The sequence below is a fragment of the Chenopodium quinoa genome, unplaced genomic scaffold, assembly GCF_001683475.1.
Source record: "Chenopodium quinoa cultivar QQ74 unplaced genomic scaffold, ASM168347v1, whole genome shotgun sequence".
Taxonomy (NCBI): Eukaryota; Viridiplantae; Streptophyta; class Magnoliopsida; order Caryophyllales; family Amaranthaceae; genus Chenopodium; species Chenopodium quinoa.
This window is the reverse complement of record NW_018745323.1, coordinates 3,135,843-3,150,343: the sequence shown is the minus strand read 5'-3', so window position 1 is coordinate 3,150,343 and position 14,501 is coordinate 3,135,843. Positions and strand designations below refer to the sequence as shown.

At 36.2% G+C, this 14,501-nt stretch overlaps 1 protein-coding gene across 1 annotated transcript; it reads right to left on the bottom strand.

Annotated features, from left to right (window-relative positions):
• Positions 1-696: 696 nt before the first annotated feature.
• On the bottom strand, positions 697-5,876 carry LOC110712385 (pentatricopeptide repeat-containing protein At1g60770-like). Its single transcript, XM_021890845.1, has 2 exons — positions 5,095-5,876; positions 697-2,373 (listed from the first exon to the last, which is right to left on the bottom strand). Exons 1-2 carry the CDS (start codon positions 5,320-5,322, stop codon positions 1,129-1,131), a joined length of 1,473 nt encoding a protein of 490 aa, XP_021746537.1. The 5' UTR covers positions 5,323-5,876; the 3' UTR covers positions 697-1,128.
• Between the last annotated feature and the right edge of the window lie 8,625 nt (positions 5,877-14,501).

Here is a 14,501-nt window from a genome sequence, read left to right as displayed (position 1 = left end):
TAACCTTGGCCCGGCCCACCCAATGATCACCTACATCTTTGTCAAACACGAACATGTTCTTTTTTGTCAAATATAATGTTTTTTTTCAAACACGTTCAACACCTAAATAACCATGAAAAATAACGTGTGTTTTTTATAAAGACTTTATGTTCTTTGTAATGTCATGTTCTTGTCAAACACAAACATGTTCTTTTGTCAAACATAGGTGTGTTCTTTTTCTAACACTAGCATGTTCTTTTTTTTGCCCATGTTCTTTAAAATATGTCTAATGTTCTTTCCGGGTGCACCATGTGCACCCGGGTGCACTATACTATTTTCACTATACTTTGCTGACCAAGAACATGATACGGAGTACACAAAATTGTAAATACGCAGTAGAATAATTTATGCTACATGCACAACTGGAGAAATTACACTTTTTATTCATGTTTGTAAAGAGCTAGAGATGGAAAAATAAGCGTTGAGATTGAGTCGAATTTTAAATCATATGAGGTGATGAGTTGTTCCAGTTGGATCAAGCAATTTTCTATTCTATTGTCAATTACTTGTAGCTCATTATGACAAATTCAATCAATAGTCATACTTTTCAACATCAAATCAACTTCAATTTCAATTCGAGTATGGAATTGTCATGCAATTTAGATACAGATCAAGATAGTAACAGGGAACTTGGTCCATATCAGTTTTGTGAGGTGATGACTAAAATGCATATGGATAACTTTATTTCAACAATATGTCGGAAAATGAATCACCAAAAATTCACTCACAAAATCCCAGGACCTAAAAATACAGTTACATAAAATATTCTTAGACATACTAAGTTGCAAGTATCATCAATGTCAATCAGCGAACCAGAGAGTTCAGCCATCAGCATACATGCTAAGAAAGGACACAAAATTCCATTCATCTCACATGATGCGGACTGCAGAGCCAACAACAAAATGTAAAGAATATACCTGCTGAACTGCTGATAAACAAATTTGGGAACAACGATTTTGCGCAAACACATCCAAGAGAGAATTAGCCACAAAAACAGGCCATATCCATTATTGAAACAACAGTTGGCATAATAGCTATCAACTAGCCAAAATTTGTAAGAGCAAGAATTACAGGTGAAAAAAGGGAGACTCATTCAACGATAACTGCCTCAAGCAACTTCTTACTTGCCTCATTCACCTCTACATTTTCCATCTTCAATCGGCGATGCAGAGAAGGACTAGTCTTTCCAGCGGCTGCATATGTTCTTATCAATGATTCATATGCTTCTGCCCCCAAGTTATCCACAGCATTTCTCACAAGCTCCAGAAAACTTTCAGCCCCATCAACATCCTTATTTTGTTCAAAGAGCTGCATCATTGCATTGATAATTTCTACAGGTGGAACCCACTTAGTCCCATCTCCCCTTCCATTGCTTATTGCATTTTCAATACAATCAACCGATGGCTTAGTTTCCCCTTTCTTCAAATGATAATCCAGAAAGATCTCCCACGTTTTAGCATTAGGTTTAGCCCCTCTACTTCCAGCACACTCTTTGAGCTTTTGAGCCTTTTCTAACAAACCATCTTTGGCGTAAGCTCCAATGAGTGCATTTGCTATACGAATATCATAAAGTGTACAGCCAGATTCCCATTCCTTAAAGCATTTCTCAGCACCTGGTATATCTTTCAAGTTGACCAAAACCTGAATCATATTCAAGTAAGCAATATTTGGAGTTTGAGAAAAGGCAAGCCTTAAAGAGCGCCAAACACGATAAACCTCAACCAAATTCCCAGTTCTACCATATAGAGTAATGAGAAATTGGTATGGTGAGAGTGCTTTTGAAGTGTTCCGCTTCTCAAGCTCCTTAAGAGCATTCTCAGCCTTGTCCGACATCCCAGCATCAACATAAATTGATGCTAGATTGCTGTATGTTGTCCAATCTTCGGCCACTCGTCCATCCCGCTTCATCTCATCCAAAACTCTCTCAACTCCATCAATGTCATTGGAAGCTGCTAAAGCTCTCATCCAGACATTATACGTGTATACTTGTAGCATAATATTAGAGGCCTTCATTTCTTGTGCCAGAGCAGGTACTCTTTCAGGCTGACCATTTTTTGTGTACATACTCATCAGGCTGTTGTAAGACATGGCTGTAATAGGCAGACCAAGTTCCTTCATCTTCTCCATAAGTGCTTCAGCTTTATCAGAGTTCAAATCCTTGCAGTAGCAATTAAGAAGGGCACCATAACACTCTATGTATTTTGATGATTCAGGAAGATCAACAAAATAATTCTCAGCGGCAATAATGCCGTGAGTCTTGGCAATAAGATCAAGGTGGATAGCTTGGTCACTTAATGTCATGTTCATGCCCCTACTAGCCATAGTGTCTGAAAGCTGCATAAAGGTAAACCACGTCAATTTACTACCATAGAACCATGGAGAATTGTGATGAGAAAACAAAATCGGAAAGGTAAAAGATTTGGAAGAAAGGATCAGCACTCATTACCAGTAACAAGAAAGCATGCAATTACAACTATGCTATCATTAGATGAGCTTATAATATTCCTATAATGTTATAGGCTGGGTTGCATGCATGATTAGATAGTCATAAACTTGGTTTTAAAAAGGGCGCCTCGGGCGCGCCTCACTCCCTGGGAAATGGGCTTTAGCTAGGTGAGGCTCAGTCACCTACAGAAGGCGCGCGCCTCGTGCGCCTCAAAGTGCCTTTGGTAAGGCGCGCCTCGTGCGCCTCAAAGTGCCTTTGGTAAGGCGCGCCTTTGCGCCTCTAGGAAAATAACTAAGATTTAAGTTATAAATTGAAGAATGATGGACATTTTTTCAATTCAGACTACCTTAGCTTTAAATATATCATTACTTAATTTATTATGAATCTTTTCAATTGGTATTAAGTAATATCAAAGTAAAAAATAATTTGAAATAAATATATAAATACATGCGTCTTGCATACGAAAGGCGCGCGCCTTCGCCTTGCGCCTCGCGCCTAGGCTGCAAGGACCATTTGCGCCTTGCGCTTTTTAAAACTAAGGTCATAAATATGCTACTGTCTATTAGTATACTTAAAAATCTTTTTTTTTTTTTTTTTTTTTTTTCCATAATCATATCAATATATAATATTATTCAAAAAAGTAATTATAAAAGAAGAATACTAACAAATGAACTTATGAATTTTGGAGTAAGATGAGTGAATAAATCTTTGTTAGAACCTAATTTAACTAAAGGATTCCATTACATAATGTTCCATCAATATTTTATTGCTTATATATCCTGCAAATTATTAAACTCTCCACCAAATGATAAGAGCTTTTGATTATAGTATATGTGAGACAGAGGAAGGAAAGGAGACTACGAGAGCAATCATAGCAGTAGAAAAAGTTACGCAGAGCACGTAATGGAAATTTGAATGCAAAAAGAAATATTTATAAACACAAAAATGTAAAAATTAAACAATATTCCAAAGGTATTTGAGAATGCTATAACGAATGGGTGATTCACTGGATACAAAAAGACAGCTCCAAGTCAACAAATGACAACACCAAAGCCTTGAGTACCCGGTCAAAATTTTAGGACCCGAACTTGGAATTGGTTGGAACCGGGTCCTAAAATTCAGATCCGGAATTGGAATTGGTTCAACAGGGTCCTAAAATTTAAGAATTGGTATTAGAACCACCGGGTACCGGTACCTGTTCCGGTTACCCACTTATGTATGTAATTGTTAAAATATAATACAAATTATAATTCTTATTTTAGTTAGGTTCATTTTTAGCGTTTAATACTTATATTTATATATGCATTAAACTATTTGTATTTATGTTAGCTATTAATAATACTTTTTTAATTTACAAATTAGATACATTCAACATATTTTTATTATTTAAAATTTATTTAGTTTAGCATATATTAGGTAACCGGGTACCCAACCGGTTCCGGTTTCAAAAAGTTTAGAATTGGAATTGGTTTTAACCGGGTCCTTAATTTATTACCTGGAATTGGATCCGGACCTGCCGATTCCTAACCGGTTCCGGTTCCAATTCCGGTTACCCGGAATTTTTGCTCACCATATCCTGAGGGTAAAAAGGGAGAAGCGCATCAATTTCATCTACAATTCTTCCACTGCAGTGGGATGTTTTCTTTTCAAGGATAGCACTTTGCATACTAGAACCAAAGTTACTCTAAACTAACTCTATTATTGTTAATTTTAGCCATAGGTTCTTGTAAACTGATTCTTTTATGTGTTTAAAACTTTTGTATTCCTAATTTCTTATATTAGTTTTCTAACATTACAGCCTTATATATTTATTAGATTCCAATTGCACACAGAAATCAAACTCTATAAAATCCAGGTCATTTTAGAGTACTATACAGATTTATGAGGTACAAGGGTTCAAGGACATCCAAGGAAAAAGGAAAACCGTATTGGTCTATCCTACACAGACTTCCAAAGGTCTTGCCTCTTAAAGGACCAAAGACAGGAGATCAATATTTAAGATTGTCTGATTCCGAATCCTTTTAGCTCCACATACTTTGTACGTAGTACAAGATTAACGCTTTGTTTGGATAGCAAAGAAGGAAGGAAAAGAAGGGGAGGGAAAATGGAGGAAGGGAAGGGAAAAGAAAGGGAGGGGGAGGTGAGCTCCATTTTCCCTCCAAATATCTCCAATTTTGGAGAGATTATGGTTATTATAGAGAAAGGGAAAATGGATCCCTCCCTCTCCTTCCCCTTCCTATCCCCAATCTTTTACCCAAACAATAGATTTTGTCCCCCTCCATTTCTCTTCTCTTCTTTTCCTTCCATTTCTTCATATCCAAACAAAGTGTAAGAGTCCATTTCACTAATGCAACACAATGATCAATCAACAAATCATTCATCAACTGTTTGCATTATTAACTATACACAAACTGGAGCTTACCAATAAAAAAACTTTCAATAATAAAAAAAATACCCATTTGCATCAATAACACTACTTTGTATTAATCTTCTGAAATCACGCACATATTCAATTAAAAAAAAAAAAAAAAAACCCAAAAATGCACAAATTAAGCTGGAAAACAATCAAAACAAACCCACAAAAAAGAGGAGAGAGAAAAAAGAAAGACCTTAAGAGCAGCATAATAATGCCTGCGTTGTCGAAGCTTCTTAATGGTATCACCAACTTCCCATTTGTAAACTTTCTTACGACTTTTGAGGAACTCATTCAATTGATGACGAACACTAACTTCATCTCCGCCATCTTTAAACAGTCTACGATATAAAGCTTCTTCAACGTATCTCTTTGATCTGTTTGCTATGTTCTTCGTCTTCCCTTTCAATGAAATCGACGCCATTTTTCCCCAGATTTTCGAATCGGCAGAAATTGGGGAAATTGGGGAAATTGGGTTTAATTTAGTTAGGGTTTAGGGGTTTTCGGTCAGTTTGTGAAGTAGAACTATTTCATTTTAGTCAATTGAGAGAGAATGTAGTAACATTGGGCCTATATAACATGTCCATCTCAAGTAATGGATTCATCAACAAAGTTGGGCTGAAATTATATGTTGGCTGATTCGAATTAAATCTTTATTACGTGTGTATACAAATTCTTACATAGACCCTAATCCACCTATCCTATGTGGACCACGCATTAAACACACTCTTCTTTTAATTAAACACAACTTCACCTTGTTCTTCAAATCCCGTCATCTTAACTTTTTTTTTTCCCTTCTTTATAAGATCACTCTTCCCTATTTAATCTGATTTTTTTACTTCTTTTTCGATCATAATTTAGATCCACAACATTGTCTAGATCAAAGAAATCATCAACATTATCTCTTCTTTTTCTTTTTTTCTCCTTAATTTCACTCTTCTGAACTTCCTCTCTCTTCTTCTTAACATTTTCTTGCTTCTTCTGAACTTTCTTCTTTTGAGACTCTTTCTTAGCCTTTTTTTTAGCTTCCTTTTTAGCTTGATTTTCAGTCTCCTTTTGACTTTCCTTTTTAGCTTGATTCTCAACCTCCTTTTGAGCTTGATTATCAGCTTCTTGGATTGGTGTTGGGTGGTGGATTTGGGTTGAAGTTCAGATTGGTTGCTGTAATAAAACAAATGCTTCTTGGATTAAAAAATAACAATATCAAAATTTGAAGAGGAATCACAGATTATATGAAATAAAATCATAAAAATTTGAACAGTAATAACAAATTATATGAACTAAAACCACAAAATATTTGAACATTGATCACAAATTATATGAACTAGAACCACAATTGATAGGCGTGTCGCGTACCTAACAAAAATAAACCTAACTAGACCACTACTATGTAGACGGGCAAGCAAGGGTCGGATCCCAAGAGACTATGATTCAACCAATTAAATAGACTCAAGCAATTACCAAGCAAGTAACCAAATCAAATAAATGAGAATCAATATCTAAAAGACTAGTTAAAACGATTAAATCTAAATAAGATGACAATTTAATGCTAAAAACATCCAAGATCAAGCTTCACCACGAATACAATTAATGCAATAGTCGTTCTACCCCTAACACATAATTTAATTGATTAAAGAGGAAAAGTAATCCATGAACAATACCAATGGTCTCTCCCGAGTTATCAATGGCTTCTCTAATCACAATCAAGCCTACTTCCGTGGATTCATGTAAATTAAAGACCTTAAGCACATTACTCTAACTTCCTAATCATCCATTCAACTACTCCCGTGAAGAACTTCAAACCCTTAATTGATTTATTTAAATCCGTCAAAACCCAACTCCCATTGCATTAAAACAAAGGATTAATAACAATACCAATTATCCCTAATCTAGTATTGACATAAGCATAATCAATTAAGCAAATCAATTACAATTATTATTAGAGAATTTAAAGAATTAAATCATGCATTAATCATATTCGGGTTCCGCTAGATCTTGGAATAAAGAACTACTCACACATATTAATGAAAGCAAAAACAATAATCAATGAAGAAAACATGATTAATAAGCAATTAAAAGTAAAAGAAGAAATAAAGATGAATACCAATTGCTTGAATGAAGAAAAGTACCAATTGTTGATGAATAAAGATTAAAACTTGAAAGTGGAATGTAATCTAGATATAGAGAGAATATTAGGGTTCTACTAGTGTTTTAAAACTGCTAGGATGATGATTAAGTCCCTAGTCGGTTTTTACAAAGGGGTATTTATATCCCCAATTAAGAAAAATCCCGAAAAAGAGGGAAAGGAGCTCCGCGAAACTCCGCCCGGTCAGACCGGGCAAAGCCGCCCGGTCGGGCGCGACAAACGCTTTGGCTCTAAATTTGATATCCTGTTTGCCCGGTCTGCCAGGGCAATGCCGCCCGGTCCGGGCGGACGGGGGCTGAACTTCTTCACTTCTTTTCTTCTTCGCCCTGGCTGCCAGGGCAATGTTACCCTCCAGGGCGGACACGGGAAAAATCTCTTCCATCCTACTAAGCACTCGTGACTATCCAAAATGCGTCCAAATCATCCGAAAGTCTTCATATGCCTACAAAAATCAATCAAATAGACCAAGCCACACTAGAAGAAGGATATTAGCGAGAAATAGCTCCGTAGAGCTTAGAAATCATACAAAAATAGCTACAAATCGAGGGTAAAGTATGGTATAGAATGTGTACATCAAATTCCCCCAAGCTATCTTCTTGCTTGCCCTCAAGCAAGACAATAAATGATTAACAACAACCAAATAAACATACTTCATCCCATAATACAATTGAAAAATCATACTCGAAATCGAGATCAGACACACAAGCATCTTAGCCAACCAATCACCTCATTCAGACTATCAATCAACCTGAATAGCCATCAAACAGAGTCAACCATGTACACATAAGGAATCGATGACTAGAATATCTCACTTAGTGGTCACTCCGCACAATTTTATGTGGCGAGCTAAAAATGAGCCCGATCTCTCTCCATCCCCACTAATAATAACAACCCCCATTCTCACAACACTCGTGTGTTTAGAGGGTAATAATACCGCTCAACCTAGTCAAAAGTCGACTCGAAATGTGACACATACTCCAGCATTTTGACAAAAGACTCGTTTCACATGAACACAATACTATGCACGAAGGTCAGAAGGTCTTTTTTTTTTCAAGCTTGTAATGTTGGCCGGGTGAAAATGGGTAGGAAACATTTGGAAAATGTAGGCAAATATAGTCCCTTAGGGAAGCCATCAAAAATGAACAAATACAAATCAAAACCACATCGAACTAATTCACAAGATCGAATACACACTCCAAACACAACTTGAATTAAGAGCAACTACCACCTTATTCACCCTACATAATCAATTCATCACACTATTCTTATTTTTGAAGCTCTTTTATTTATCCTTCAAGAAGATGAAATTTTTTTTCTTTCTTTTTTTTTTTCTTTTTCTTCTTTTTTTTTTCTTTTTTTTTTATAACAAACTATAAGAGCTTAAAAAATAGCAAAAATAACCTTCAAGCTTCAAATTAATCTTCTCCAAAACATCATCACAAACCATAGAGAACACCAAGATAGATGGCTCCCCCAAGCTAGACTTGGGATAAGTTACTAATTGGGGCCGATAGGTTAATTTTGTGACTTAGATGAAAAACATGGACAAGGCTACAACATGGGTATGTAAGCAAGAAGGGGACATACGTTTCTAAATTCATCTGGAGGCTACCTAATGAACATGGCCTTCGTCCTCCTCATCATGCATGTGCAATGTACCATGACACACTACTAAAAGTCTCAAGACAAAAATAAGATCAATGTCACACCAGGAACTAACACACATGAATAAATAATAAAGGCTCAAGCCTCACAGTTAGCACAGTCAAGCTCCAGATTCATACACATTTGCACAAAGTTGATATCCATTAGGCCAAGACAATCCAATATCAGATGATGATCATTTAATCCGCATTGCAAGTCTTTCAATCAAAATCAAGCTAAAAACCTTTAAATCGTCAAGGATAGGGGCACAGAGAAGTAGTTTACTAGCTATTCATCGTCATGATTCACAAAGTAACTGCCCAAAGCCAAAAGTAATCCCTCCCCCAAGCTAAACTTCACATTGTCCTCAATGTGAACATATATCGAATAAGAACGAGCAAGGGAAAAAGAAAACTAGTCCCTACTGGCAGAGGAGGGATCATACCTAAGGGCGAAGCTGGGACCGCCCTCAAAATAACATCGCATCATAAACCCAAGGCACTAAAAATAATAATAATAATAATAATAATAATAATAATAATAATAATATTAATAATAATATTAATAATAATAATAATAAATAAATAAATAAATAAAGGGAAAATAAAATAAATAAATAAAAACGGAATGGGTTGCCTCCCATTTAGCGCTTGTTTAAGGTCTTTAGCTCGACCCCTCTTTAGTAGCTCAACCTGGGTCACCACATGGAGAAGATACTCTGTGGTATTTCTCATAAATATATCCACCTCCAAACGACTCCTTCAAATTAGAGTTGATGTGCTTTGTATCCGAGCTTATTTTGATGTAGTTAAACCCATCATGTGGTGGAATATTGTCTTTTTTGCGCACATGATTTCTATTAGAAACACACTTATTAACCAAAGGGTTAGTAGCATCAATTCTCAAACAGGTACCACCATCAAAAGTAAAATTATGGTCATTGAAAAGCTTAAACACAACTTGTTTATCCTGAGCTCTAATGGTCACTTGTCCTTTAGGAACATCTATTAACGCTTGACTTGTAGCAAGAAAAGGGCGACCAAAGATGAGTGGGATCTTATGGTTTTCTTTCATATCCACTACAACAAAGTCAACAGGAAAAACAAGTTCACCAATCCCAACTAATACATCTTCAACTACACCCTTAGGGAGTCTAACAGTTCTATCATCCATATGAAGAGATATAGGAGAGGGTTTAAGGTTTTTCAAACCTAATTTGTCATACACTGAAGAAGGCATTAAATTAACACTAGCACCTAAATCACACAAGACCCTATCAAAATATGTTTCGTTTATCATACAAGGGATAGTAAAACTACCAGGATCATGCAATTTAGGTGGTAAGCTATCATGTAAAAGATTAGAACATTTCTTCTTTACTACCACACTTTCTAATTTCTTATCATTATGATCATGATCTAGAATTCCTTTCACAAAATTTGCAAATTGAGGCATTTGAACTACAAGATCAGAAAAAGGAATGGTAGCATATACCTTCTTAAGAGTCTCGGAATACTTCCCAAAATGCTTATCGAGCACAAATTTTGATAACCTTTGCGGGAAAGGCACCGGCTCCTCATATTCTTGTGGAGCAACATGTTTGGGACCTTCTCTCTCATGCTTCTCAGTTCTTGACTCCACATTGCACACTTTCTCTTCTAATCCACCCGTAAACAAATCATCACTCTTCACGAAAATTGCATTGCATGGTTTTGTCTGGACTTTTGCTTGATCTTGAAGAGTTGATAGATGACTCACTTGTTGTGATAGTTGAGAAAGATGAGTTTCTATCCTCTTATTTTGAGCAACAAGCAATTGAATCGAGTTTTCAAAATATTCATTTTGCTTTGCTTGTAAATCAAATTGCTTTGATATAAGATCTTGTTGTTGACGTTGGGAGGTAGCAAAAGTCTCCATAATGAATTCAAGATTTGAAGATTAAGGTGGTGGTTGGTGCATGGGATGATGATTGAAATGTGCCCTTGCTTGAAAAGCTGGTGGTGGTGGAGGATTTGCTATAGCTTGAGTGTTCTTGTATGAGAACCCTTGATGATTTCTCCACCCTTCGTCAAATGGCCTTGTGGAGGTCGTGGTATAGAAAGCATTAGCTTGCTCAATCGTCATTCCATCATAATTGGGTTGACACTCCCGTGCAGTATGGCCTTGCAATCCACACATCTGACAAGTTTCCATCGAGGGTCGAGGGGACTCAGCTTGGAGTTGATTGACTTTATGAGTTAGTGCCTGCACAGAACTAGTCAACATGGTTAGCGCATCAACATCATGTTTATTACCTATGTTGATAGCATTTCGTCCCCTTGGATGGTAATTATCATTAGCCGCCATCTTCTCAATCAAATCCCTTGCATCGGTTGGGTTCTTCGTCATGATAGAACCTCCAGACGCGGCATCAATGTATATGCGAAACTCATGGGTTAAACCATTATAGAATGTTTAGATCAACATCCATTATGGAATACCATGGTGAGGGCATTGTCTCTGCAATCGCTTAAACCTTCTCCATGCCTCATATAGGGATTTGTCATTAGATTGATGGAAGGTAGATAGCTCGTTCCTTAATTTTGCGGTTTTCTCTTGCCCTAAGAATTTAACTAGGAAGGCCTTAGCAAGCTTGTCCCACGTATCAAAGGAACCAATACCTTCATCTCGTAGCCACTCCCTTGCCCAATCCCTTAATGAAAAAGGGAAAAGGCGTAGTCTAATAGCATCATCAGCGACACCGTTGAGCTTCATAGTGTCACACTTCTCCAAGAAACTATCAATGTGAGTCACAGGGCAATCATTTGATGAGCCCGCAAAAGAATCATTGGAGATGAACTGTATGAATTGGGGCTTCAACTCAAAACTCTGAGCGGTGACAGGTGGTCTAACAATACTGGAAAGAAATCCGGTTGTTGTATCCGGAATACCATACTCCAAAAGAGATTTTGTTCCTGGGTCGACCATGTTTCTTATATTTCGATTTCTCCTTCTTCTACCTCTTCGTCTTCTTGCAGTAGCTTCGATCTCAGAATCAAAAGGTGTTAAATCATCTGAACCTGAACTTCGGGTTTGCATGCAACAAAGAAACTAAAACGGGAGATCAAAGACACAAGGAACAATAGCCGAAGCGACAAAATATATGCTTAGTAAAACGAATCACAAATAACTAGAATGAAACTGTTAGTCCCCGGCAACGGCGCCAAAATTTGATAGGCGTGTCGCGTACCTAACATAAATAAACCTAACTAGACCACTACTATGTAGACGGGCAAGCAAGGGTCGGATCCCAAGAGACTATGGTTCAACCAATTAAATAGACTCAAGCAATTACCAAGCAAGTAACCAAATCAAAAATAAATGAGAATCAATATCTTACGGACTAGTTAAAACGATTAAATCTAAATAAAATGACAATTTAATGCTAAAAACATCCAAGATCAAGCTTCACCACGAATACAGTTAATGCAATAGTCGTTCTACCCCTAACACATAATTTAATTGATTAAAGAGGAAAAGTAATCCATGAACAATACCAATGGTCTCTCCCGAGTTATCAATGGCTTCTCTAATCACAATCAAGCCTACTTCCGTGGATTCATGTAAATTAAAGACCTTAAGCACATTACTCTAACTTCCTAATCATCCATTCAACTACTCCCGTGAAGAACTTCAAACCCTAATTGATTTATTTAAATCCGTCAAAACCCAACTCCCATTGCATTAAACAAAGGATTAATAACAATACCAATTATCCCTAATCTAGTATTGACATAAGCATAATCAATTAAGCAAATCAATTACAATTATTATTAGAGAATTTAAAGAATTAAATCATGCATTAATCATATTCGGGTTCCGCTAGATCTTGGAATAAAGAACTACTCACACATATTAATGAAAGCAAAAACAATAATCAATGAAGAAAACATGATTAATAAGCAATTAAAAGTAAAAGAAGAAATAAAGATGAATACCAATTGCTTGAATGAAGAAAAGTACCAATTGTTGATGAATAAAGATTAAAACTTGAAAGTGGAATGTAATCTAGATCTAGAGAGAATATTAGAGTTCTACTAGTGTTTTAAAACTGCTAGGATGATGATTAAGTCCCTAGTCGGTTTTTACAAAGGGGTATTTATATCCCCAATTAAGAAAAATCCCGAAAAAGAGGGAAAGGAGCTCCGCGAAACTCCGCCCGGTCAGACCGGGCAAAGCCGCCCGGTCGGGCGCGACAAACGCTTTGGCTCTAAATTTGATATCCTGTTCGCCCGGTCTGCCAGGGCAATGCCGCCCGGTCCGGGCGGACGGGGGCTGAACTTCTTCACTTCTTTTCTTCTTCGCCCTGGCTGCCAGGGCAATGTTACCCTCCAGGGCGGACACGGGAAAAATCTCTTCCATCCTACTAAGCTCTCGTGGCTATCCAAAATGCGTCCAAATCATCCGAAAGTCTTCATATGCCTACAAAAATCAATCAAATAGACCAAGCCACACTAGAAGAAGGATATTAGCGAGAAATAGCTCCGTAGAGCTTAGAAATCATACAAAAATAGCTATAAATCGAGGGTAAAGTATGGTATAGAATGTGTACATCAATAATATATTTGAACAGTAATCACGAATTATATGAACTAAAAACACAAAACATTTGAACTTATAAAATAAATGCTTCTTAGTTTAAAAAAATAACAATATCAATTTTTGAACAGTAATCACGAAATATATGAACTAAAACCACAAAATATTTGAATGATAATCACAGATTATATGTACTAAAACCACAAATCATTTGAACATTAATTACGAATTATATGAACTAAAAACACGAAATATTTGAGCCTATGATTTACCTGGTTTCTCCATTTTCTGAATGTTGCTTGTATATCTTTTTTTAAATCTTTGGATCAACAATTGGACTTGTTATATCCAATTTCTTCTTCCTTTTGTTTCGGATTTGAGTAATTGTCCTGTTCAAATAACTTAGGGTTTCAATTCATCATTTAATTTCAAGATTCAACAATTATATAGGGTTTTAATTTACTTACAATTGATCTTCATCACTATCAGAAGAATTTGGGTCCCTAAAAAATGTGAAAATTGTTCAAAAATTATACCCAATTTACAACAACAACGAATGAAATTTTAACAAATTATAACAACTACGAACGAGTAATTGCAAATTCAAAGAAATTTAAACAAAGTATAAGTTCAAAAATTTTATTTACCTTTCTGCATTGTTTTCTTGTTTTTCATCCATGGCTATGCTTGAATTTTCAGAGGAGAGAGAAACGAGAATTTTTCGTAGTGTTTGTGTTGATGGCTATACGTTCAGAATTTATTAAGTCGGAGTGTTGTTGGAGTGGAAAGAAAGAAAGGAGAGGTTGGGTCGCTTTATTTATAATGTGTTTGTGATGATGGATTGTGGTATTTGGGCTAGTGGTCCACCTATTTTAGATGGACCAGGGTCTACCATAGACCTATTGCGTATGTACTCCCTCCGTTTTTAAATACTTGCTCCACTTTCCTTTTTCGACCGTTTTTAAATACTTGCTCCATTTCCTTTTATGAAAAGTTTTTACAATATTTAATTTATTTCTCACTTTTAGTTGACCCAACATAATACTCTCTCTCCTCCTATTCTTCTACTACTTTTGCTTTTTACAATTTTTTATTTTCTCAAATACCCCATTACCTCTATATTTTATTACCTTCTCCAATTTCTCATAAAACTCCGCGCATGGAGAAATGGAGCAAGTATTTAAAAACGGAGGGAGTAGTATACAAGTATAAATTATATCACCTCCGGTTCGAAT

What these genes read in the sequence shown, in the direction of transcription:
- LOC110712385 (XM_021890845.1), bottom strand. Translation starts at nt 5,322, where the DNA reads ATGGCGTCGATTTCATTGAAAGGGAAGACGAAGAACATAGCAAACAGA. An exon ending in ATTATTATGCTGCTCTTAAG is followed by an intron (nt 2,374 to 5,094) that starts GTCTTTCTTTTT and finishes ACCTTTATGCAG; the next exon opens with CTTTCAGACACTATGGCTAG.